This window comes from Malurus melanocephalus, unplaced genomic scaffold (assembly GCF_030028575.1).
Source record: "Malurus melanocephalus ecotype Western Australia unplaced genomic scaffold, MMel_1.1 scaffold_233, whole genome shotgun sequence".
Taxonomy (NCBI): Eukaryota; Metazoa; Chordata; class Aves; order Passeriformes; family Maluridae; genus Malurus; species Malurus melanocephalus.
Window position 1 is genome coordinate 967,438 of NW_026623465.1, and position 27,046 is coordinate 994,483.

Genomic DNA, 27,046 nt, shown 5'->3' on the forward strand with positions numbered 1-27,046 from the left:
CAGGTGTACATTATTCARGTCAGTGTGGGCAATCATCAGTGGACAGTCAAACATCGTTACAGTGATTTCCATGACCTGCATGAAAAGGTAAGACTGTTAAAACTGTGGCTTTGGTCTCTTATACAAAACATTGTACCGTTCTTGTAGTTTCTTTTATTTGTATTTTCTTTTAGAATGTTTTATATAATTTCTTTCTTCAATAAAGGGAGAGAATATCTGCCCAATACYGTTTGAACTGCAGACTAAGTCCTTTTTGTGGGAAGAAGTTTACTTGCCCGTATTACACTCCCTTTTTGAACTTGGGAAGGTTGACCTGRATGACTTTAGCCTTGGATGGAAGCTGTGTCAGAGAGGGGAGTTCAGGCAGGGGTCACTGAACTTTTTGCTAAGAAGSATATTTATAATCAGCTGATTTGGTGACCAAAGTCTCATCAGGGTGGATGATAAAAACGTCCTTAAAGTAGCAAGGGATTACCAATCAGTGTTGATAAAACACAAGTTAAAATGAGGAAAAGGCTACTTTATTCAAGAGTGTTTTGCTTTCYCAAAAATGCATTGGTTATTTTGTTGTTTTATCACATTAGTTACATTCTGCAGTGATACTGTGAGTGATTCTTTGAGCAGACACTGTTATTAAACTTGGATCATTCTATGACAAAATGTTCTTTCTGAAAATACCTAATACTTTGAAGGCAGTAGCTAAATTTACTGAAGTAATTTTAWTTTTGGATCTTCCCAGGATAAGGCAACATACGTTTAAATGTGTTCCATTGCATCTTTTGTGGCAGTTCAGATGGTGTGTGAGGATTAACACTGGTCTTTGTCTTTCAGCTTGTTTCAGAAAAGAAAATAGATAAAAATCTGTTACCTCCRAAGAAGATAATTGGAAAAAATTCCAAAAGCCTGGTGGAGAAAAGACAAAAGGACCTGGAGATATACCTGCAAACTCTACTGCTCAAGTTCCCTGTTACTGCACCAAAAGTTTTGTCACACTTCCTACACTTTCATTTATATGTAAGTTATGTTTTAGTGTCTGAATAGAAGCCTGAGTGTCTTTCTCTAGTTCTCTGACTTGGAGAAAATTCTCTGGAGTCTTAATGAGGTCACTGAAATGGTTCTTTTTCACCATTTTGCACAATATAACAAGCAAAGCATATTTTAAAATTTTTTGACACCACTTTTGATTGCAGTAGACATTGCTGGGAAGTAGTGTGGGCAGGGACTCTAAGAGGAGAAAACAAATGCTGGCAGGAGAGTTGAAAGCTATGAATAAATGTGAAGCTGAATTGGTTGTTTGGCTGAAGTCAATAATGCTGGCTCTCAAATGGGCATTGYATAATTGATCCACACCCCYCTATTTAGTGGCTAATGGTTGGAGCTGTGGTTCACACTGAAACAGCTTCCAGTAGCCCAGATGAAGAAAGATGTTTCTCTGTGGAAACACAATAGTGGAGTGGCCTTTGGGGAAATAACTCCAGCAGACAGAATCTTCCTGTAAAGGATACTTGAAGCAATTACTTGAGTTCATGTTCAGAGTGCRATTTGTTTATCTCTTGTGCATAATTAGGCTTCTTTTGCAATATGGCATCATAYTGTAAGGGGTAGAATGAATTTCATAAAGAGGAAAGGGTACTGCTGAACTGAATGGAAAGAAGGAGCAGTAACTTCTTTGGAGTGTGATGTTTTGAGAAGACCCTTCATGGCTTTGTAGAAAGGCTTCAGAAATTAGTCATAAGTATCCAATAGGTGCTAATTAAGTTTTAGTAAGGAGAACCTGTTTTAGTTATGTTACATGGGTATAATTACTCTGGTGAGACTTCGGAGTTTGACTTAGATAAAAACAGGAGAAGGTTTATTCTACAGTGTTGCTGTTGCCCTGCAGATTTGACRAAGAAGCACAGGTTTGTCACTGTCAAGGTCTCTAAAATGGATTAGAGGTTTTAAATTTWTTAAAAATATGTGACAATGTAGAGAGAATTCTGTTCAGGTGAAGTAAAGTTCCTGAATACCAATAAGTTGCAGTATTTTTTTTTTGTAGCTGCTGTCTTGTAAATGAYGTCTGTTTCATTAAAGTTTCAGTGTTGTAACTTCCACATATTTTTTATGCAGGCAGTTCTTCCTAGTCCCTGACTTATTTCTCAGAAAGACTATTTTTTCTTCCTGTTGTAATGTTCCTTTTTTATTTTTYGCTTTTCCAAAGAGCTTGCAATATTTGGATATGGATACTCATCTATTTCCATACTGCSCTTGGATATTAAGAGCAAAGATGTTGCTTAATCTGCATTTTTTCTTTAGGGGGGGTCTGATTTGGTTGTAAACTCAATTGTTTTTTGCTTGCAACTGTAGAATACTTTTAAATATTTACAAAAAGATGTTAATTATTCAGCAGAAAAGCTACATATTTACCGCAGCAATTCTACTGGAAAAATTACCTTTCTGCAGAACTTTGATCTTTTAAAGTATTTTCATTACCAGACAACCCATGTACATACTGGAGCCTTTATAACCCATGATACTGCCTCATTAATTTATGCAGGAAGGCTACAATATTTTTTTTGTTTATTCTTGTTTGTAATATTTCCAGTAAGGATTATTTGATTTTATTTCCAGAGTTCATTGAACTAAATGGAGTGGAAATACCAGCCATAGATACATTAAACTCACTTTGAAGCCTTTAGTTGCTCTCAGGTACAGCCTAGCAAAGAGAAACAATTGTATGTGACAGCAATGTAGAACTTTATTGTTACTTTGCCATTGAAAAGGATTTCAGCAGTGATATGGGGATGCTTATTTTGTTGCATGATTTTTGTCATCATAGAAGATTTAGTTTGTTAACTTACAGATAGATTTTACAGGAAAAGCATTTAGTACCCACAAACTGCTGTTCAGAGACACCTGCAAACAATGGACTTCTGTGGGTGTGATGCATTTATGTAGTTACAACTAAGACAGTAGTCTCTTGTAGATCTGACAGAGGAATAGGGTTCCTTTTTTTTGCCTGCTAGTCACTGAACAGTCTAAGTCATAATCTTGTTCCAATTGTAAATGTARAAAAAATTTGGCTCTGTGTCCCAGATGACAAAAGAGATACAGAGTGGAGTTTTCAGTTAAGTCTGTGCTTGCCAGATGAGTGTAATTGGCTTATTCAAGTAAGAATGAGAATTGTTTAATTTTGTTTGGAATACAGCTTTGAGCTTGTTGTTTTCAAAACTGTGGTGTGGAGGCTTTGTTCATCCTTAGTGAGTAGGGTTTCAGTTACACCAAGAATGTGCTGTTCTAAAATCCTTGCCTCATCAAATGAGCTGAGCTGTCTGCTGCAGATGTCCTGTGGATGTATTCCCTGTTTATGAATCATGAGGTATTTGTCAGCAGAGTRAACTCATGAAATATTCACGTTGTGATGATCCATAATATCTTTTTATACTTTGCAGCTAYCTTAAACTGAGATGTTTGTCTAAGGGAAGCATCATCCCCACAAGTAGTTTCGTTTTGTTCTTTTTGTCGAACTTTGAAAGGGAGCTGTTGGAGATGCTCAGAACTGTTTGAGTACTTGCACAGAGCATTAGGTTTTTTTGTGGCGAGAAGTGTGCCCAAGTGGGAAATACCTGTACTGATCTTTGTGCACCTGCAGATTTAGAAAGTACAAATCCCTGCATTGAGAGTTWTCAGCCTTTCATCCCAGAGCTGTCAGTGCCAGGGATGAAGGCTGGACACCTGGAAGGGTCCAGGAGTGGGAAGAGGGATGATGAGAAAAGGTATCTTTGGAGCAAGCATAATAAATTTGAAGTCCGGAAGACTACTTACTTTTTATATATCCCTTTTTTTTTTCCTGTAGACCTGCTAATCTAAAGCCTTCTCTGTGCTAGTGATATTCTCAGGAAATGTTGCGTGCTTGGTGCATTAGAATAGTCTTAGTGTTAAAATTTGAAGAATGCTATACTTGTAATATTTTCTTCAAAACAGACCTGTCTTTCAAGTTGGACTAATGATGTCTAGTAATRCTTGCTCTAGTTGCAGCTGCCCTTTTCTAATGTGTGCAGGTTGGAATTATTTAAATGTGGTTCATTGTGTTCACTTGGAAATAAAAATCATATGAAATAAAATAATTTTAAGTAATTTTTATGAAGCATTTTCAAGTTRCAAAGAAATCTGTAAGGCATGGTCACCCCTGAGTTTAAACAAAAAAAACAAAGTCCTCTAGCACAGCAAAAAAAGGATACTTCACTAAAGGTACAAATTAAAAAACTGKAACCATAAGTATGTAAATACCACTTGACTGCAATGGTTTATTATTTGCAGGAGATCAATGGGATCACTGCTGCATTGGCTGAAGAGCTCTTTCACAAAGGTAAGGAATTTGCAGTATTTATTCAGGAGTGTTTTCCTCTRTGTGCATGCATTCACATAACTGTGMTATTTTACCTCCTGACAATGAGARATCTGATCTTCCATATCAGACTGTGATACTTTTTCTCCCCCTTATTTCTTTCTTTTTATCTTTTCCTTGCTGCTTGTGCTTTAATTCACGCTGCATTTTGTGAGGAACTGTAACAGTCTTGCAGCTACTTTTGTAAACAAGAGAAACTGGTGAATTTCTGTTTTGAAAAGAGCCTACTGGTCTGTGTCCTGAAGGGAGAGGATACAGCAGCTGTGATCAGGAGCTTTTGCTAAGCTTTCTGTTTCAATGTGTTATTTAGTGTAACCTGTAAGGAAGCTTGGTTTGTATCAGTGAGTCCTCACAGTCTATGTATAAAATGCTAGAGATCACTTTGCATATCTAAATCCTATTTTGCAGAATTCAGGAAACAGGTTACCTTCTGGTCAGTTAATTTAAGAGTGTGCTTTTCTGAGGCTGGCAGATGAAAATGAAATGCTCTTACTGTAACTACAACAGCTCCAGCTGTTCCATTAACAGCAGGAGGCATGTGAAAGGATTAATCCCTGCTATTTTTGTTTTGAAGGACATGCAGGATACTACTGCATAATTCCAGTTGGTTGAGGCAAGATAGGCATGATAGGTGAAGCATGCTTCAGCATGCCATTTCAGATTGTTATGGCAGAAAGTTAGCTTTAGGTGATGCCACCTCAGAGTCTATTTAGCAATTTTTTGAGTATCTTAAGGAAACTTTTGAAGTAATCTTTGCTGTTGTAGTGCCTACAGTCTCACTGATATGAGAATCRTTGATGTATCACTGACTTCTCTGTATTAGTGTAACCTTCCAGTAACATATGTGCAGCTGGACTYTTGGACTTGCTCCCACTGAAGCTGAAGGGAATTTTACTCCTCAGAGAATTTCTGAGAACTCTGTTTATCATGAAAGCTGATGGTTTTATGTCCATGAAGTTAAACYGGTGTCCCTAAAAAGAAGAAAGGGAATATATTCATTCCATATGTGTTTGTGTGTTCCAGCTGCTGTAGCCCACGTTGAGCTTGTGGTGCCTTTAGAGAGGCTTTTGTATGCTGCTTGCTACTGTTCCTAGAATTAAATTGGATTGTAAAATTATAATTAGATAAGATATTTTCTAATCTGGGCATTTACTTTGGTATTAGTGTGCAGAAAATCCCCTTACTSTCCCAAAAACCACATTTACTATGATTCTGTGTTTTGGCAGCCTAGCAAAAGATCCAAGGTCTGTATTTTAGATGGCAGGTGCTATGTTTTCTGAATAATAAAAATCCTAACTGCTATAAGCCTAGAGATATCTCAGAAAAAAGTTTCATAACTCTTACATTATGTAAATGAACTTTGATTCCAGTTMTGTTAAGACTGAGGGAAATTTGYCATTASTTGCGTCAGGAACTTCACACCTGTGTGATGAGTGCCCACTTGAATACCTGAATTATTTTGGTATTAAAAAAAATTATTTTGCTACCTCAATTTTCAGCTTCGAGTATAAATGACAAACATGTATCATGTTTACCAGACACCATTTGTTTTTGTGTAATCGTGTTTTGATCCCAAGCTACTCTGTTTTTCAGGAGAGCAGCTCTTAATGGCTGGAGAAGTCTTCACCATCAGGCCCTTGCAGTTGTATGCTGTCACTCAGCAGCTGCTGCAGGGCAAACCTACCTGTGCTAATGGAGATGCCAAAACAGATCTAGGGCATATTCTGGATTTCACTTGTAGACTCAAGTATCTAAAGGTGAGGTCAAYGTTAAATAGGTGCTTATGCTGCCAATCTTCAGCATAGATGTTCTCTAGYCAAGGTGTTTGCTGTGTGATGTGGTCTTTTCAGCAGTACCCTCTGTATAGATGTAGCCACAGAATCTGGTTGGGTGCCAGTAGGAATGAGTAAAGAAATTAATATTAATCTYCTCAACCTTGCTTTCTTTGCAGATACTCTGGGTGTGTATGTATGCATGTGCACATATGCCTCTATATAAATCTCACCCCCTTTCTCACTACATCTGAAAGTTAAAAATAAAACCAAAAAAAAGGCCTCAGTTTCATAGATGKCCCTGAATTTCTAGCTAAAATACTATTTCAAATTAAATGTAAAATGGCCTCAGAAGAGATGTTTTTTTTGTCAGTAGCCAATTTCTTTTCTACCAAATAAGTGAATTAGACTTCCCCTGACTAATTTTTTTAGCATTGCATGCTCTGACTCAAAAACTCATTTTAGCCCCTTTACTGCATGAGGAGCTGCCTTTTATCTGTGATGTGTTCAAAGCTGAAATCAAATGGTAGATCGAGGGAAGCAAAACCACAGCTATACTGATGTTTCTATGCCACTTCAGTTGCCTTTGTCATCCTCTGTCTGTATAGAATCTTCTGAAGGGAGGATTTTCTGGCTGGAGAACTGCTTATTGTTTAGAAAAATCACCATCTGCAGTATTTCTAACCCTTTTGAATGCTTGTGAGTGGGCACATTCAGAGCTCGTAATATACATAAGAACAGATAAAAAACTGAGAGTTTTCTCCCAAAATTATATTCTCAGCAAACATAAATGAAACCTCCTGGGCTTTGTGCTGCTGACATGCTCTGAGGCCAGAATCCAATGACCATATGGAAATACCAGATGCATTTTTATTGATGTGTATCAGTGTAATATTTTCTTYAAATTCATCCTGTCAATGCCTTGAACTTCATGCCTTGTAGTGAAATTGAAGACAATGCTGACTTGGAGGCTTCACAAGTTTCAAGGAAGTTGTTTWCAGTGAATGCAGCTCTGGCTTTGTCGGCTGAGAATGAAGCCTTGGTCAGCTTTGTTTAACAGCCTTGCTTGTGGTGGTGKTTTTTTGTGCCCCATGTGCTACAGAATGCAAGCACAAGGTGGCACTTCAAGTTCAGTCCATGTAGTTGGAGCAACTAGTATTCATTTTCCTGAGGGGCTAATCTGCAAATGTCATGAATCATTCCATACTGTAAGAATTGGTTGGAGCCTTGGCTATCTTTCCAAGCTACTGCCCTTTGRCCATTGCCTTTGTAAGACTGAAATGTGGACAAGTTGGATTATGTGCACTAAATCAGTTTTTAAATGTCTTGAATGCCAGGTCACTGGAACAGGGGGACCTTTTGGAACCAGTAACATTCAGGAGCATCTCTTGCCTTTTGATCTGTCTATTTTCAAATCACTTCATCAAATAGAGGTAGGACTGAGATAYGCTGCTGATCAATTCATAAGTGCTCTGCAAATGTCAGGCCTACTGCATATGTCTCAGAATTGGTGATTCTCTGCTTTGATTTGCTGCTAGAATTGGGGAACGCAGAGTTTGGGAGGGTTTGTTTCATTTGTGAAACAATGCTTTTTCAAAAGTTTGGGAAGCAGGRCACAAAATGTAAATTGCTGGAAGAGCTTGCATTGTGTACATTTTYAAAAAAAGCGATTTCCAGTATTTACACAAAACCTAAACCTGAGTGGCTTTCCACTGCCTTGAAGATCCAGGAAGTGGGTTATAGTAGGATCCCTTATTACAAAGAATGGGTTTTTTTTGGAAAAAGGGATACAGCTAATATGTGTGAAAATGTCCTGACATTAAATTTGCTTGTGAAAGTTCACTTTTGGGTGTAGTGTTGCTTGCTTGATAATTTGCAGATTTTTTTCATTGCCCTGCTTTAAGTTGCAATACCAGGATTTCTAGTTTTTAATGAGTATTTTTTAAAATACTTTCTTGACCATTTCAGGTCTTTCCATAGAGAGAATATCCACTTTTGATGGATGCTGCACCTTTTATAGTACCTGAATGCTATTGTCTCATTGGTGTGAGACAGTTGTTTGTTCAATGAGACAGTTGTTGTTAAGAACTGAAGTGTATTTCTGAAGTCAGTGATTTATTATTTGTGGGAAAGAAACGATAATGGGCTGTAGAGTTGGGAGTCTAATACAGCAGAAAGGATATTGCAGAATTGCATCCATTTTCCACTTTCCCAGGAGTGTGAATGTGGGGATAAAATATTTTAGGTCTCGAGGACTTTTCAAGTTGTATGTTCATAAAAAGTTTAGGATTGACTGGCACTAGATGAACACTTTCATCCCAAAGTAAACAGTATGCAAAAATTAACAGCTGTAATCTGGGGAGAATTTTTTCAAGAATGGCAGGAGCTCTGTCAGTTCAGTGTGATTTCCCTGATACACCAGCAAATGTGCCAGCTCTCATGGTTGCACAATGTGTGACTGTCTACAGAGACTTGGGACAGACACTGTAGGAGATTTTCAGTAATGTAGCTTCAAACTGAGCTCCAGACAAAGAGACTTTGTAATCTTAAGCTTAGTCTGTGTAATTAACTAAGTGATGGGTTACAGTCTTAGGTTAATATGCTCACTTTGTAAGCATTTCTTTTTCTTATGATGAAAAGGGCATATGATACCCAAATGAATGTGTCTGCAGGTGCAGTCATAGCTTGAGATACCTCTCCTTTTGGTAACAGTAAACTACTATGACCTGTTAAATCACCTGGGTAGTTTCACCTTGAAGACAGGTGGAAAGTCAGTGGAGAAGTTTTGTTCAATTATRTGTTTGAATTTCACTCTTCTGTAGTTATGCCTCTTAATCTCTTGCTTTAGCTTTGCCAGGTGTCAGTATTTCTGACCTGATAATCTCAGGAGAGTTGGAGGGAGTGCTGTAACTACTTTGCAAATTTCTGGAGAATCTGCAATTGAAGCTTTTAGTTCACTCTTTCATGTCTCATTTGTCTGTCCTAATGTTTCTGACTTTATAAGGTGATTTTCTTTTTAAATAGATCAGTCATTGTGGGGGAAAGCTTATCAAAGGGCTGACTTCTTCAAAACATACTCTGGCCACACTGAGTGTTYGGTTTTCAGCAACATCAATGAAGGTAAGAGCAAGTTCCTGCTTCTGGTGAGTGTTCAAAGCATGTGCACAGCTGACAAGCACAATGTGGAAATATCCATTTAGAGTCCATGTAGTTTTCTGTACTGCTTATTGCAGGTTCTGTTTKAATAACTGTAAGGGTTTACTAACCTTACAGCATCTCAAGTTTAAGTGAAGGAGGTGTTTGGATGTGTCCCTCCACATGGACACATTTGATGCTTGCTTCCATGAGATCGTTGGAATGATTTCCAAAGCCATTAGCTTTCCCTGAAGATGTAAGTCTGGTATTGGTTTGCTTCTGTTTAATAGGAAATCCTGGTGCCAGAGGCCTCTGARTTTGATCAGTGGGAGCCAGAGGATGCACTGGACAATTCAAATTGTCCAGTGACAGCCATTATTCCAACCTGGAGAACTTTAACAACTTTGGATATGAGTCACAATAGCATCACTGAAATTGATGAGTCAGTGGTAAGAAATATTTTTCTTTTGTGGAAAAAAGTGGCTTATATGTGACATTATACACAGCAGTGATTTTGCATTTGCTATATTGCTTTTTCTGAAAAAATTTCAGTTGCCCTTTATGTTGCTTAGCTCTCCAAAATAATGCTGAGGAGGCTTGTTCTATAAGAACATTATTTCCTTTGCTAAATGAGAGTAGTTTTGTCATTTTGTGTTCTGTAGGCAACATTTCCATGAATATTTTTGAAACATGCTTTTACTGTTTACTTTGGCCTTAGGCCACTTAACATTTTGTTTTTTTAAAAAAGAAAAAATCACCTCATGGACTCAACTTTAGAGTTGTTATCAAGRCTGGAGCTTCCTGCATATGTAAAAACCTAGGACTTGCTGGCAGCTTTCTTGACATCAAAACAGTATGAAGAGCATGAAAACAAAATTAGGAGTATTTTGCCAGTATTTTAGAATTTTGTTTTGCAAATTAGTTATTAAGAAAAAAGTTAGCATTCATCTCAAGGACTTGGTGAAATATGAGCATGGTTTTTTACTTGAGCTACTCTTGTGAAGCGGGAAACAGTTATATGTGTAGCTCAACCAGACATCATAGACTTGGAGCATAATTAACCTCCTTCATAATTTTTTGTGATAGTAAATTTAAGATGCTTCAGGTCTSTGTCCAGGTCTTAACAATAAAACAGATCATTGCTGAGATTACAATCAAAACAAAGCAGAGGCAAATCATTGATGTCAGAATTCAGCATCAAGTTCAASGTTTGGGACCTCCAAAAGTAATAGGCTTTCTGAATTAAAGTGTTTCTGTGTAACATAAATCCATTTATCTGTTGGATAAGACCAAAACACCATTAATGAGTTTGATCTGTAGTTACTGGGGGTAAACTAGGATAAATTATTTGTCTTCAGTAAGAAACCAGGTTTTAGATTAAAACTTAACAGTGCCCCTCAGAGTAACCTGGTTTTTCTAGGAGCAGAAGTCAGCACTTTGCTGCAACAGGTCACACTGAATGTTTTCTTAATGCCAAAAGCTGGGAAGAGAAACTATGTTGGATAGCACAGTTCCTTTGCTTCCTTGGTCAGCAGATAATGAAGGAAGCATGGCCTGACTTCAAGCTAAAATGCATTTAATATGTCTGATTTTTTTTCCCTTCTAGAAATTAATTCCAAAGATTGAGTTCCTGGATTTAAGTCACAATGGGGTGTCTCTGGTAGAAAATTTGCAGGTAAGTGATGCATTTGAAGGTGGTTTTTTTTTACCCAGCTACTTGAGACCTTAGCACACAGATTTTCATGCTTCAGAGTTTTGTTGCTCATCTTCCTGGAGAATAGTTTAAGCCCAAATAGCKGCTTCTTTGTAACATCAAGGTCTCTTTAATGGTACATTTCTTACCTRCTCCTGGATATTTTAATTTCTTTGTCAATATTGACATACAACATTTAGTTYTTTACTAAATTTGTTCACTGCTAGCTGTATGTATGGGTTGATAAAAATGCAGTGGAGGAAATTCCATTTCAAGATTGAATCTTTGTAATGAACAATTTCATGTGATGTTTTTCATGCTACATAGTGCCCAACAAGAAAACACTTGCACAAAGAAGAGCCACTCATTAGATAGCATTTTAGATATTGTTCTGTTTTAATTGGTGCATGACATGAATTTTCTGTGCTGTTGTAGCATCTGTATAACCTTGTTCACCTGGACTTATCCTACAACAAACTTACGTCACTAGAAGGTGTTCATACAAAACTGGGAAACATCAAAACTCTGAATTTAGCAGGAAATCAGCTGGAAAGGCTGTGTGGTCTTAACAAACTCTACTCGTTAGTCAACTTGGATCTGAGCAACAACAAAATAGAACAGGTAACTGACTTTTGGTGTCACATTGTGTGTTAGATCACAAGCCTGTTTTTTTTTAGTGGATAAAACTGCAAATAAGTAAAAGTGGCTGTAGTGATTTTTCCTGGTTGTTGTCTGTATCTAATCTATGCAAGAAATGCTCAATCTGTGTCCTCATTTTCATTTTGCCAGTCTATATTCATGCTTTTATTCAAATACTTTCAGATTGATGAAGTAAAAAATATCGGCAGCCTCCCATGCCTGGAAAAGGTGGTGTTATCCAGCAATCCATTGAGCATCATCCCTGATTACCGGACCAAAGTACTTGCTCAGTTTGGAGACAGGGCCTCAGAGGTGAGCCCCAGTGCTGTTCTCTAATCCTCTTTTTAGCTTGGTGAGGAAAGTGGTGCAAGTGTTCTAAAAACCTGATGAGTTTTTCGTGTGCACTGGAGGTGGTGTTTAGAGGATGAAGCCTTGTTTAATGTTACTCAGCTGTGCTCCTGTATCTAAATGCCCGTTTACTCTGCCCTCATTGGGTAACACTGTATTAATAGTGCAACACTGTTGTGCTAGAAGAGTGTTAAACTTACCAAACGTTCCTGAGTTTCCACTAAATTGATGTTATCTCATAATGAAGTAATTGTTTGTGTGTAATGGTTACAAAGATACATATGGTTTGCATTGAACTACAGTAATTTTTGATTATTCTATTAATAAAAAATGCAAAATGCCTTGTTTTCAATACTTTTAGATGTTTTAACTTTTTTTTTAGGTTTGTTTGGATAACATTGTTACCACCGAAAAAGAATTAGACACAGTGGAAGTGCTAAAAGCTATTCAAAAAGCAAAGGAGGTGAAATACAAACTGAGCAACTCTGACAAAAAGGTGAGTCTGGAGCTGTGAGAGAAGCAGCATGTGCTGCATACCAAAGCTTGCAAAATTACTTTTACAAGTTAGATGTAAGCAAAGTGCACTAAGCCTTCCTTAAGTTTTTTGCTTTCTTTGTGTATTAATGTGGTATGAACTTTTATTGTTGCCTCTTTTTCCTGTTGAGTTTTTAATGCAGTTTTGGTAGTTATCTGATATTCCTTTTTTTGGGCTGGCTTGGGAGAGAGGAAGTGGGAGGAAAAGATAAAATGACTTAATGGTGTACACAATGAATTTGCAGTCGACCTTAACAGCCATATTTTGTATCTTATATAAATATTGCAGAGCTGTGATTTTACTGCTTGCATTGCAGAGTACTGAAATTACCTTCCCAAACTTTCTTCCTGTGGGCATTCAGCAGTGGGAGAGAATCAGAAATTTGATTTCTCCTTGCCTTCTCTCATACTTGGCTGTGTGCTGTGTAGTTGGTTAGTGTTTGTTTGGACAGAACCTGTTCTGTCCCTACAATGTAGAAATCCTGTTTTCATTCTTTTGACTTGTGAAACTGCCAAGTCTGTCAATACAGTGATTAGTCAGTGATCAGAATGACTTCTCTAAATGAATTCTTAGTGGAATTCCAATTAGTGTGAAAATTGAAACTTAGAGGAGGTGACCACCTGCACCCACCAAAAAAAAAAAAAGCTGGCACTAACTTTCTTTTTACTAAAATTGAGAAAGCTTGTGTGGACTTACTTTAGTTCAGGATCTTACGTCCTGTGTATTCAGGTTTTTTCTTAATTGCTGCGTACTTTCTTTATTAGATCAGTGAGGACTCCAGGCTCACTGCTGCCAGCTCCAAATCAAACTGTTCTTCTCTTACTGTTCGTCCTTCCTCTCCCTCTCTGCCTCGTCCTGTCAGCTCCAGCCAAGGTAATCATGTATGTATCGTGCTGCTGGGCTGAGCCTCTTGGTTCTGCTTTTCTAAGCTGCATTGATATACATGAATATTATGTGCACGGATATAGGGCTTTAAAGACAAGCACAAAGACCTGGTACAATTGGCTTTGAAAGTGAAAGTTGTGTGTAATGTGACTCAGCAAAACTGACTGTTCCCAGTAGTGATAATTACCTGGAGTCAAAGTTTGGGTACAGGACTTTTAACTGCATCATCCTGCAGAGGACTAGATACCATTTCCAGGTTTGGAGTCATGCCTTAGTGGAAAACTGTAATGTTTTACATTACACAGACATATTTTCAAATTGCTTCTCTACCCGTGCTTGGTCTGCAGAATGTCAGCTCAAGCAGCATATGTTCCATGAGTGCTTTTTGCAAGAGCTGCATTTCTGTCACACCAGAGGGAAGATAAAGGAGATGAGTAAAAGACACTTGTGGGATTAGTGTTGTGCCTGAGGTGGTGATTTCAGCACATCTGTTGTTCCCTACAGTACCTGCTGGCCTCACCTCAAGTTTTCTTACTATATGTTTCAAATGAATGTGCTTGTTGCATTAGGAACTTAGCAGAATGGTTTAACTTTCCTCTTAAACCCATAGGACTGACTTATGTGAATATTCACTTGTGATGACTGAGAAGAAGAAATATAAAGATATTTTCTGGTTTTGGCTTTTGTCTGATTGAAAAGTGCAATAGAATATGCATAGTTAGAGAAGACTTTGTACCCATTTAAAAGAGTAGGGATTATTTTCTGAATTATGTGGGGTGGGACAGCTTCTTACTGTTAAATCAGTGGACTGGTGGATGTGGGAGAGAAACATCCCTGAAAAGCTTGATCTTTGAAAAATCCGTTGCTGTGACTCTGCAAAATCAGCCGTGGTTTCTTAGTTCACACATAGAAAAATGAAATTGTTCTGACAGCATTTGATTAAGAGACAGACACTTTGATACAGATTTAGTTGCTATTTATGTACTTTGCCTTTTTAGCCCTTCTAGGTAATTTTTCATATCCAGAAAAAATGCTTGCTTTAAAGTATTTAGCACTTGACAATCTGTCTCAGTGCTGTAACTATATAATAACCTACAGTTTTATACAAACTGGCTGTAAAAATGCATGTCAGCAACCACTGGGACTGTTCAAGTTATTTATCAATAGTTTTTTTTCTTCTGCAATAGGTATTTAGTGGCAAATGAGTCTTGAGAAAAGAAAACATAAACCTTTCTGAATGACTTCGGAGTTCTATAGAGTAGCATAAGATTCAAGGTTTATTTACTGTAGTCCTTCTCTATAAGGTTCCTTCAATACCATTTTGGGGAGAGCTTTTATAAATAATGGGAAAATGAGGACTGTGCAGGCTATTTCTCAGCTTCAACAGTAGAAATTATTTGCTACATATCTAACTATTAAGGGTTGCTTTCCAAATACTGATTCTGAGAAACCTATTTCTAAAAAAAAAGTGGAAATATGCTAGGCAATTAGTTTCAGTTAGACCTTAAGTCATGAATAATGGAATTAATTTCCTGATATGCTATTTCTATGAATTGTTTTCTCTGCATTTTCTAGACACCATCTGTTTCCCTTGAATATTATTCATACTAAATGTCATTGGGAAATGGCTTATGGAAAAAGATTAAATATTTATATAGGAAACAGAAAATCAAAAATAATACTGTCATGTTCTGGTTTTCCTGTCAATTTGAGTTTCCTTCTTGCTAACACAGTATTTTGTTCAAGTAATAAATACCTCTTGTGTTTCCTCTGACCATGAGATGTCTTGGTGTAATCTGCTGAACTTTACCTTTAGTCCAGGAAGATACATACAGGAGGTTTTATGCTCAAGTCAGAAACATATTTTGTTGTTTATTTGCATATTTAAATACCTAAGCTGKCTGGCTCAGTAGCAATACTGAAAATTTATTTGTTCTGTTGTGTCTTTTTGATGCTGTGAATATCAAACTGGCAAAAAAGCAAATGTCCCTGAGAATGCTAGCTTGTATTCACTTATGATAAGTTTTTACTGATGATTCAGCTTTGAACCCTTGAAAAAGGTTCCAAATAAGGTGAGATAATATTTCAAGTGGCATTTGAGAGACCAGAACTTCTCAGTCTGGTTGAAGGTCATACACAGGTATTATAGAGGTTGTTCAGTTGAAGCCTGCAGTAATTTGGGGACGTGTTATAAAGTTCACAAAGAGTGCTCTGCCAGTCTAGCAGCTGACTAGTTCTGTTAAAACTGAATTGTGTGGCAATTTCTTACACCAGATGTTGAGATTCAAATTGATGGTTAATTTGAGAAAGAAGTTGTAGCAGTCTTTAATGCAACTTTCAGTTACTACTTCGATTAAACTAAAATTCAGCTTGCCTTTTTGTCCTGTCTATTATATGAAGATATCCTTTAGCTTTAATGATTTAGTATTAGATATTGATTACACAGTTTTCATTCCACTTGATTGGCAGATATTATTAGACATTTATATTTGTTTTACTTCAGTGATTTAAAGGGCTGTTTATATTTGTTCTAGAAATAATTTGTGAAGAAACAGTCCTAGCCAGCAGCTTTTTGCAGTCCAGTGGTTCGACTCCTACAGACCATACAGTTCCCCAGAGATGCTTTGAATTACCAGACTCCAGATGTAAAATTCAGGTAATTGCCACACTTCTGTTTATATTGCGATATTTTTAAAAGATTTTACACTTATTTCTGATGTTAAACTTAGAGTATCATAGTAATCCATTGTAAAGGGTTTTTTTTTTGATTCTCAGAGCTATTTCAACGGAAAAGGAGGCAGCCYCAAATTTGATCCAAGGGGGTTTGGTCCAGTTTGCAAATTAAATGTAAAATCCAAGTTTACCAGAGTTTCAGAGAACTGTTGCCACTACAGCTTTKAGATTTTACCCAGTGTTAGAATCACATTATTTAATAGCTACTTAGATACTGAGTGTAAGAATTGTGTCTTATCATATTACAATCTGTAATTACATACTGATTACATATTACATCAGTTACATGACATATTACATCAGTTTTTAAAAGGCAATTCTCTTGCTGGTAGAGTTGGAAGAACCTTCTCCCTGTCAATAGACACTGACCTTGAACTGTCTTCTTCAATCTCCTTCTGCCTCATAACTTCTGTTTTGTGATTTTATTTGTGGTGTTGGAAGCATTCTTCATATGCATGGCTTCAAGGAATAAGAGAGCAAGACCTGGGGGTCTGTGTCTCTTCCTTTGCTACCAGTGTAGTTGGTCTTTGTCAGGTTCCTTTACCTTTTTGTTTCATGTTACACTAATTCAGTAGAAGTTTGTAGAGTGCTGAAATGCCTGGGTCACAGGTTGGATGTGTTCTCAGGTCAGCAGCAGAGCTCATTTTCTTCTGCCTTAATTGAATGCCCAACCTAAAGCAAACAGTGTTCCTGGGTCCTCAAAGGATGGTTGTTCAGCTGCCCATGAGTACAATCGGACTTGGCCAGCTTAAAAAAGCATGAGCCAGCATTAACTTTGCTTCTCCTGTATGCTGAACTCTTAAGTAGTTTGCAGCTTTCTGATGTTATTTTCTCCTTAGGCACCTGCCTCTTTATTGGATTCATGCAAAGAGTATGGTGGTGGTCATCATGCAYGGTAAGCTACATCAATTCTTAAATCCTTGTTTGCTTTTGGATAGTAACAGTGTGTACTGTTTTCTTAAACCCAGCCTTTATGGCAAAGCAGTCTCTTTCATTGTGTTCTGCCCTTGTTTTTTKGAACCAAATTATGTGTAGTGTTTTTAACCTTTGAACCCTGGAATGCAGTTGGTGGTTTCAAAACAAGCCATAGCTGTACTGTCTAGTCCTTCAGCTCATAAGGGTGTGCCTACTGGGGATGARCAAGGAAAGATGAGTTAACCATTTTAGTTTCTACTTTCTATAGAATTCCACACTACTAGCCTTTCRAATCATAGCTGTGCAGTACAAAGATGTTTTATTTAAACATTGCACTGATTTAACTGTATWAACAAAAGCAAATATCAAAGTTCTGAGAAGCAGCAGAATTGTAGGTAACTGTTAAGTAAATRTCACTGTTTTTAAATTCAGATTTGTTCTTACTATGTCTTCTTCTTTCTTTCGAAGTTTGGAGAGTTCWGAGGAAGAACACTGTGCGGTGCCTGACCCCTGTAACACCATYATCTTGCCTTTTAATTGTATGTCCTACACTGCCACCAACCAAGACTTTATCCAGCACCTTTCTGCCTCAATAGTGCAGGCTGTGCAGAAATCTGCCCCAACCCTCACAGAAAATAAAGAAAGCCCTCCAGGTAATTCCACAACCACAGACAAAGAAGATGGATATTTTGAAATGGGACTTCATGAAGGAGATCAGACTTTTGAGTTCAGCACTACTTCGGATACTCAGTCATCCGACAACATAGCAATGGAGAGTGTTGACATAGTCAAAATTCTCTGGAGTTTTTCTATTCACATTCATAAAGGACTCAGACAGTTTGCTTCCTGTTTGGTTTTGACCGATGAGATGCTAGCTGTGTTTGAAATTCCTCATCAGGAATTGAGAGGAAATTGCCAGCACATCCCTTCTGCCTTGAAATTAACGCTGTGCTTTCCATACACTGATCTAATAGAAATTGGCTTTCTCCTGCCAGAAATCTGTTTAACTCTGAAGCTGAAAAACAGTGACAACTGCTTGTTTGTTGTTTCAGACTCACAGAATCTTCAAGACTTTTATTCCTGTTTACAAACGTGTTGCTCTCAACACTACACATCAGTGTTACCAAGCTCCACATGGTACTGTAGAAAAGCAAATCTCCAAGAATTTCTCTGTCAGCTTATGGAATTGAATTGCATTTCAGCAGAAGATGTTGAAATAAAAGGTTGTTTCCCAACGTATCTTGTTTATGGGAATAAAACCAATATTCAGAAAKTCTTGCATCAACCAGAGTCAGCTGGCAATAASAAGGAATGGTCAAAGAATGTTTTGTGTTCTGCACTTTATTCTTCAGTGTATAAATCTTCTGACCAGAGTCCCTGTGTGGTCCATCCKTGTTGGATATTTCTAACACCCCAGCATTTGTACATAGTAAAGGTGGATTTCAGTTTACTGCCAGGTAAATGGGTAGGCACAGAAGAGTTGGAAAGTGTATTTAAGCTGAACAGAATTCCGTTAGCATCACTTGTGTTGCATCCAACTCATGGTGCCACCCAGCAGAAGGGTTCATTTTTGGATGGRCATGTGCTGGAGTTGCTCGTTGGATACAGATTTGTTACAGCAGTGTTTGTTCTACCTCATGAGAAATTCCACTTCCTAAGAATCTACAGTCTTTTAAGGACACTTCTGCAGGATGTTAAGACTATAATTATTTTCAAAGCTTCAAGCCAGTCGGATGCTGTAAGAAATCACCTTGTGGAGGCAAACAGACAAGGTCAGGCAGCCAGGTAATGATTCCTATAAAAGGTCTCTTGCACAGTGCTCGATGTGGTCTAACCCCTGTGTTTGCTGCTGTCATTGTGATTGGGTYTGATGAATTACTTCTGCATTGTGCTAGTCTGTAGTGTGAATGGTTATGCTGGACTGTAGCATTCTAGCTCTTTTTTTCTGGTTTGTTTTGTTGTTGCAGCATGAAATGTAATTTCTGATGGAAGCAAACTTCCTGATTTGTATGACTGAGGTCATGGCAGGTTAACAGCTATGCTCAAGATATAAATAGTTTAAACTATTAAAAATGGAGGTTACCTGGTTTTAATTCTTGAATAAAATGTAAATATTCTTGTACAGGGAAAGCCATGTACATCTTTACATTTTCATTATGTGTGTTCTGGATCTTTTCTAGTTTTTGCAAGCCTCATCTGACGCTGTCATCCTTATACCCATCTGAGTTTCTTATGCAGAAGATAACAGAAGACAACCAAATTCCTGTTCACCTTCATGTTTCTGTGTCTCTGCAGTATGTGGCTGGGCTGAAGGGAAGAGCTCTGGTTGATTTTTTCCATAGCAACATTGCAGAGGTATTATGCCTAACCCAAGTGTACAAAAACATGCTTTGTGAACTTTCTATATTACATAGTATTTATAAAAACTTTACTGATCAAGCTTAACCACAAGAGTGAGGCTCTGGGAAGCCTGGAAGCATTTTGATCAAAAACCTGTGTGTTACTCCATTTTGGGTTCCCTGCTTGAGCAGCTGGGATCCTGCAAGGCATATTTTGCCTTCAGGATCCGTGGTGCACAACAGGAGAGTACATTAGTGCATGTCTTGAAGGTACAATTGCTCCGAGAATGTTCCTCTTTTTTCTTTGAAGTGGCAAAATGAAGGAAAGTAACAGGAGTGAAATGATTTTGGGATGGTTCTTAGCTAAATCAATACACAAGYGTTCTGACTAATTTTTGTAATATTGTGCGTGACTGCAACCCATGTGCATGGCTGTAGCTACTCCGGTAACATGAGCAGATAAATTTGATTTCTGAAAAACAGTAAAGTCTGTCTGGTGTGAACATCAAATTGAAAAGTATAAATATTACCTAAAATTTATGATGTGGCWTTTTTAGTGATAAAGCAGACTGAGTACAAATGTCAATTGAAAAGCTTGAGAAATAGATGCATTTTTAAATTCCCTTACCTTCCTTCTAAATGTTTTTAAGTAAGCACAGTTACAAGCTGTACTTCTCTTTTTATATGRGGAGAAGCTGATAAAAAAAGCAGGTGACTCATTTAAGGTTCACAGTAAGCCCATCAAGATGAAAGCTGGGAAGAGGCCTAGTTGGAACAGCAGCTGTAGTGGCAATCTGTGCTTCTGTCCTTTCCTGAGGGTCTTTGAATCCAACCCTCAGGAGCATCTGAAGGCTCAGCAGRCTTGTTGAGGCTTGGGAGGCCACTGCTCAGCTGTTGATTAAGGCTTTGTCAGCAGTGCCTGTTCTAAAAGGTCTTTCCTATAAATTAGATGGTTTTCTGTTCTAGTTTTGGTTAGAAAATAAGGAATAATTAGCTCATAAAAAATTATTTCCTTATATAAACACAAGTTATTTTCAGTGCTGTCATTGTGGTGTCACTTAGCAGCTTTGGAGTGAGCTACTTCTCTTTGACCAGAGCACATTGAGATRCTTAAGATTTTGAAGTTGTTTCTCCCATGGTTGCCTCTAAGGTGGTGAAACTATCTGAAATATCAAAGTATGTTTTTGAAATAAAATTTGCTCCTTAGGTGGAAAATGAAGAGTTGAGGCACCTCATGTGGTCTTCAGTTCTGTTTTACAAGACTCCCAATGTGGAAGTGATGGCTTGTGTTCTTCTCTCAACAAAAGCTATTTACTTTCTGTTGGATGATTCTTTCATTCATGCAGATGAGCACCAGTCAGGTAAAATAGTTCTTTTGATCCTTTAATCAGGTCACTGACTTAATCCCTCTCTGTGTGTTTGTCTTCAGTTTGAGTACCAATTTTGGTCAATGTTCTTACTTAGACCTCCTAGTTGAAGGGGTCAGTATTTGCATAAGGCATTTATGAAGAACAGGGTCTTGAGTCATGAATGCTTCTCAGACAGAMCCTTTTAGCTGCCATTGTATCCATGCTTTTCTCTGATGTCATTTCTTAGTCCCTTTCATAACTAAAATGGAAAGTGAAGGGTAATGAAATCTCATGGTTTGTATTCAGTTCAAGTATGTTATTAATGTGTKTGCTGATTAAATCTGATATGTGGCAGATGTTTCAAGAAATGCTGCYAACAAGATTTGCTTGTATTTTGCTTGAGAAATTATTAGCCACAGTATCCAGTTTTTTCTTAATTTCTTTCTTCAGTTGTGAGATAATTACAARATTTGATATAAAATTTATGCTTATGGACAGAAAAGTTTTCTTCTTTTGACTTTTTTATCATATATGCTCCTTTAACAGATTTTTGGAACAAAGAAAACTCAGATTGTGAAAATAGTTCCTTCCACCTCTCTTGCTGCTTTGTGCTAAAACTTAATGATCTGCAGTCGGTCAATGTTGGCCTGTTTGACCAATACTTCCGAGTTACTGGTGAGTACATGTTGTGCTTTAAGTTTTTCCAGTTTATTTTGTTTTAGTCTTTTTTAGATGCATCCCCATTTTTATTAGCAAGATGGAAGAGAGTATTTTTGTGTTGCTTCTTTTTTTTTAATTCCTAGAGCAATATTTGAATCATAAGTATACATTGTATTTTAAAATGAAGAGGAATTACACCTCTTTYAAGGGATTTGTAATGATGATGTTGTTTTGAAGCATTTGAAAAGTTTCTGAATTATAATACATGTTTTCAGGATAAATAATCCTTGAAAAAAAATCTATTCTGATGACAATTGCATGTTAGTTCAAGAAATGATAATTTCAAGTACAGATCAGTGAGTGAATTATATTCTRTATTGTCTTCAGGACATTCTGCAGATCACATTGTCACCTGCCTGACAAGAGACAGTTACAACACTCACACCTTCATCCAGCAGCTTATGGCAGTCCTGTCACTGCTTGCACGCACTCCTTCACCTGAACCAGTAGATAAGGACTTCTACTCTGAATTTGGGAGTAAAAACACAGGTGAGTGGTCTTTTCTACATGTCCTGAGTTGTTTAGGCATCATACTTAAGGYTTCACCTAAACTGTACTGATTAAAAATTCTTTTGAGGGACATTTATGCATCAGTCATTTTCCCTTTTGATACTTTAACCAAACTCCCTGACTTGAATTAGCTTAGATGTGTCTTACGTGAACGGAATTGTTAAGTGTAAACAGTTTTGCACAAGTGAAGTTAGTGATGGTTTCTTGAGTTCACCCTAGACTTACCTGGTTAGAAATTTGCAGAAAAGTATGTTGGTAATGCAAAAAGGACCCCAATAGAGACCTGCAGTCCAAATAAAATTATTCCAATATTGTTTATAAGCAAAATCATGTATGAATAGATACAAAACTTGAATTATTCCAGCTGCAGCCAGCTCTCAAAGGTTGTTACTTATCTTAGTACATTAAGAGAGTATTGTATGGCACTAAATAGAGATCTAATAATATATTTTTCTTGCAGGAAAAATGGAGAATTATGAACTGATTCACTCTAGCAGAGTAAAATTTATTTATCCAAATGAAGAGGAAATTGGAGACCTTGCTTTTCTAGTGGCAGAGAAAATGGATGGTTTGACCAATCTTCCATCCCTCAACATCCTTCTGTATGTGTTGGCATTTCAAGTAAATAATGTTGAAGGATCTGCTCAGAATGCTAGTTCACTTCAACCTAAAACACTGATACTGACCAGCTCTGATTTGTTCCTCTTTGATGAAGATTATATCAGTTACCCACTACCTGAATTTGCCAAGGAGCCACCAAAGAGAGATAAGTATCAGCTTGCAGATGGAAGACGAATCCGGGATTTAGATAGAGTACTCATGGGATATCAGACTTATCCACAGGCCCTTACATTTGTGTTTGATGATGTTCAGAATCAGGATCTGATGCAGAATTTAACACTGGATCACTTTGGAGAAAGTGTCCACACTGATAGTGTCCCAAAGGGAAATTCTAAACAAGAGGGCAGCAGGAGCAGAGAGATTCAGTGGTACATTTTTATCCCAAGTGCCGAAAGCAGAGAGAAATTAATTTCATTGCTTGCAAGACAGTGGGAGATCCTGTGTGGTAGGGAATTGCCTTTGGAACTCACTGGGTAGTTACTGCACAGCCAGGTGATTTCAATGTGTATTATAAGGTAAAGCACAGTGTTTAAGTAGATAGCACCTGTCAAGTTCTCTTTGTTTTAATGAGGAGCTGACCTGGACTCCCTTGCTCCCTGGTACAGTGAACCTGTAATAGTACATAGAAATACCCTGAAGTGTTAACTGGGGACTGATCTTCTTGTACAGCCTGTTTTTTATGCAATAGTATATAGTGAAAAAATATCATGAGACATCCTGGGAAACTGTATGGAAAAATTAAGGAGTCAACACTAGATATTCTGTCGTCTGGGGCTGTTAAGGTTTCCACTATTTTTCTGTATATATCAGTATTGCTGTTCTATACAAATTCTAATGTGTAAATAAGGGTAAATGCTTGTGTATGTTCAAGTGCAATGTTCTTTGTACAAGAAGTATTTTGGGTATGCTGCTAATGCTTATTATTTAATGATCTTATAGTTTTACATATGTTTTTCTTTGAGGCCAAGTGTAATTATTTGCTGCCAATCACAAACTTAACAGTAAAATTTGAGCCACAAGCAGGTAACAAATTTTCAATAAAACTATTTTCACAGGCATTCATTTTCCTTATCTGAGGATAAAAGAATTTCTTGGTAAAGATCCCCTCAGTGTCATCTTGAAAGTGGAAATACTCAATGTGGGTATATCAGCATTTTGTCAGCAAATAATGGATTTGTATCTGAACACAAAGTCTTTCTTTTGCCTATCTTGTCAATACAAATAAAGTGTAATTTGACAGTATTCTTTTGGCATTGTCTTTATTCGTTTATATCTTGTGTTTGCAGGATACCATATGGCAGTTGAGCAGCACATATTCTGTTCCTAGAGTGYATTGTAAAGTATGAAATGTGCAGCAAGATGAAAGAAGAAAATAGTTTATTCTACTGTAACGAGAATGTTAGTACAGAATACAGCTGAGTCATGGAAACTGAGGATCTGCAGCTTCTAAACACAATTTGAGGATTTATTTCAAGTACTTTTACTTCTCAATTAGATATTAAGGATTTTCTTTCTAAGCTGTCATGTGTAACTTGACTATAACTGTGCCCAACAAGTTTTAACTTCCCCCATGACAGTAAAATCCCCACTCACTATTAGGAAGGCAAATACTGAGACTTTGAAAAACAAAGTTTTATATCCAATGAGGTTAAGAAGGCAAGAACAGTTTTGATACTTAAATGGCAGCTGATGCTGCTTAAAACTGATGCCATTAAAACACTTAGCAAAATCTGGGTTGCAAGAGACCTGTAGGGATCCAACAGTCAAACTTAAAATAGGGAAATTTTCAAACGGATTGCTCAGGACCCAGTCCAAACAAGTTATGGTTTTCTCTAAGAATGGGAAGTCCACAGTGGAGTTGGGAATTTGGTGGTTTCATGGAGTATTTTTCCATGCTGTTGCAAAGCTTGGCTGTTTGTTTTTGGATTTCAGAAGCCAGGAATGTTGCAGTTGATGTGAGGATGGCAAAGACAGGGGCAGCCAAAGTCAAATTGTATTGCAGGATGCAGTGGAATTCCCTAACCAAGCAGAGATGAGGAGCATAACTGGACTGCAGCTCTGCTCTCAGTTTGACGGAGGAAACCTAACCCATTAAGCTTAGACTGACCTGAACAATTAAAGTAGGTACTTCAGGCTCCTGGGGAAAACAAAATTTTCCTGTGCTTTGGAAGTCTTCTATTCTCTGACATCTCAAGATTCCTTATGTTCATTTAAGCTTAATTATCATTGGGTAGAAAAAGCTAATTTCTACATTAAGCAACCTAGGGTTAAAGTGACTAAAAATAAGTCTTAAGTCTTCGCTCGTTCTTTCTGAAGTAACCCTGGTAATGACTTATTTRGTAATTGTCTAAGGTAACACTTGAGGAGCCTGTGGCAACTTAAACAGTCTGATTTTCAAAAGCATTTGAGAATTTACCAGATGAACAGATAATTTACAATGTGGCCTATGGTTTAAGTGAATACAAAGAAAATCTGTCAGGAGTCTTCTGGAATTGCCTGGGACTTTAGCCAATATGGATAGATCTCTGTCTTTAATATGAGGTGTTATACTTGTCATTGCTTCTGGATAAGTCAGCCCTGCTTCCACCTTATTTATAAGGCCTGTCCAGGGAGATGCCTTGTGCTTGAGACAGACAGGAATTCTGTTTCTAAGCATCCTCTGCATAATCCAACTGTTGAAAAGTATTTTGATATATTGCTGGGTATCAGAAGCTCTTGTTTTAGAATAAGCAGGGATAATCYCCTGCTTGTTACATACTTCAAGCAGGCAAGGTCTCTTTTTCATATTTTATTGCAGAAAAAAAAAGTATCTGTGGTTAAACTTGAAATGACAGCCCAATCAAAYCCGAAACAAGAAATCCCCTTCTCTCCTGCTAGCAGATATCTGATCGCTTTCTACTTCCGTGGAATCATAGAATGGTTTGTGTTGCAATGGACCTTCAAGATGATCTCATTCCAATCCCCCTTCCWTGGGTYAGGATGCCACCCACTGGATCAGTTTGCTGAGGGCCTCATCCAGTCTGGCCTTGAACACTTCCAGGAATGGGGCATTTACAGCTTCTCTGGGCAACCTGTGCCAGTGACTCTAAGTAAAGAATTTCTTCCTAACATCTAATCTAAATTGCTTCTTTTTAATTAAAAGTCTTTCCCCCTTSTTGTATTACTATCTGCCCATGTAAAAAGTTCTTCATAAAAAACCTCTTTAAATACTGATGGCTATAGTGAGGTCTCCCTGGACCTGCTTTTTTTTCCAGCATGAATGGCTCAGACTCTCTCAGTCTCCAGAGGAGAGATCCTCTGTTAGAACTTGCAGGAGTTAGTGCTTTGTGGGTGTGCATTTCTGCTCATTTAAGTGCAATATTAAGCTGAAAAAAATTATAAACTGTCATTCCTCGGTGCCAATCTCATGTCTTTATTGTTTATTTTTAATGTAGTCTTTTGTTCCTAAATACAGGGATTTAARTGAGTTTTCCTTGAAAATGCAATCGTTCATCTTGAAACTGAACTGATTGCTTCAGTTCATAAAGATTTCTCAGAATTTTCCACACCAAGTTTAGTTTCTACAGCAAGTTCTGCAGAATGGAGTTGCTGTAAATAACTGAGGTCACATAGAACAGTCTTGATTTCTTCTTCTCTTTTTGCAAGAGTACTACCAAGCATGTTTTTCTTTAGTAACCCTTTGTCCTCAMGTCCTTTACAACTTCCAACCCTCGCTCAACATTGGGACAATATATGAGTAGCTGAAGTTATGGCTAAAAACACACAGAGGCAGGTGGGAGACCTTTGTCGGAAAAGTCTCCTGAACTTTCAAACTTCTGTGTTCTGGCTTTGCAGCTGATGTAGATATTTCCCACCCTAGGAAGACCCAGGCAATTACTTTCGTTCAGTGTCATCTGCCAAGGATCTGGCCAAAGGTTTTCAAACTTCCCTTGTATTACAATTGAAAAATCGTAAATGAATATCATTAGGAAGGAAAGTATATGAGGTGCTGACCTGAGCTAAACTGTTTTCTCTGCAAAAAGACATGACAGTGACCTGCATCCTGTCTGTTCCCTGTGTCCATTCCCATGCTGCTTTACAGAACTCTGATCTGCCTGGCTACAGATGTGCTGCACAGTGATATATTTCCATCAGTCCCTCTGGCTTGCCTTCTTACCAGCTCTGATAAGGAGGCAGGTTTCTTTAATTGAAGTAACACAAAATGCTACTGCATCTTAATTGCATTCTAATCAGAAAGGGTACTTCTGCAGTACAAATCTTCAGACATACCAAATCTTAGRCAGAAAAGCAGCAACATGAGGAAAAACATGAAGTTGTAGATCAGAGCAGACAACAAGCTTCTGTGGATGTAACCAAATGTTCAGTTCCCAGAGAAGCTGTGTGGCAAGATGGACTGGATGGTAAATCACTTGCCTTGGCTCTGTAGTTTCTAAACAAAAGATTTCAATAGCAGGAAATTGCCCAA

The 27,046-nt window shown here is 37.6% G+C and overlaps 1 protein-coding gene across 1 annotated transcript; it reads left to right on the plus strand.

The window, feature by feature from the left end:
• NISCH (nischarin) lies at nt 1–23,823 on the plus strand (the record flags this gene model as incomplete). The annotated part of the gene is made up of 20 exons (XM_057374833.1): nt 1–87; nt 832–1,014; nt 4,300–4,348; nt 5,981–6,144; nt 7,497–7,592; nt 9,184–9,279; nt 9,585–9,743; nt 10,901–10,969; nt 11,423–11,608; nt 11,810–11,938; nt 12,357–12,470; nt 13,274–13,382; nt 15,929–16,050; nt 16,967–17,022; nt 17,511–18,827; nt 19,223–19,397; nt 20,589–20,742; nt 21,277–21,405; nt 21,778–21,939; nt 22,421–23,823. Coding segments are annotated over 20 exons (4,194 nt in total), but the record flags the coding sequence as incomplete, so codon positions are not given.
• Between the last annotated feature and the right edge of the window lie 3,223 nt (nt 23,824–27,046).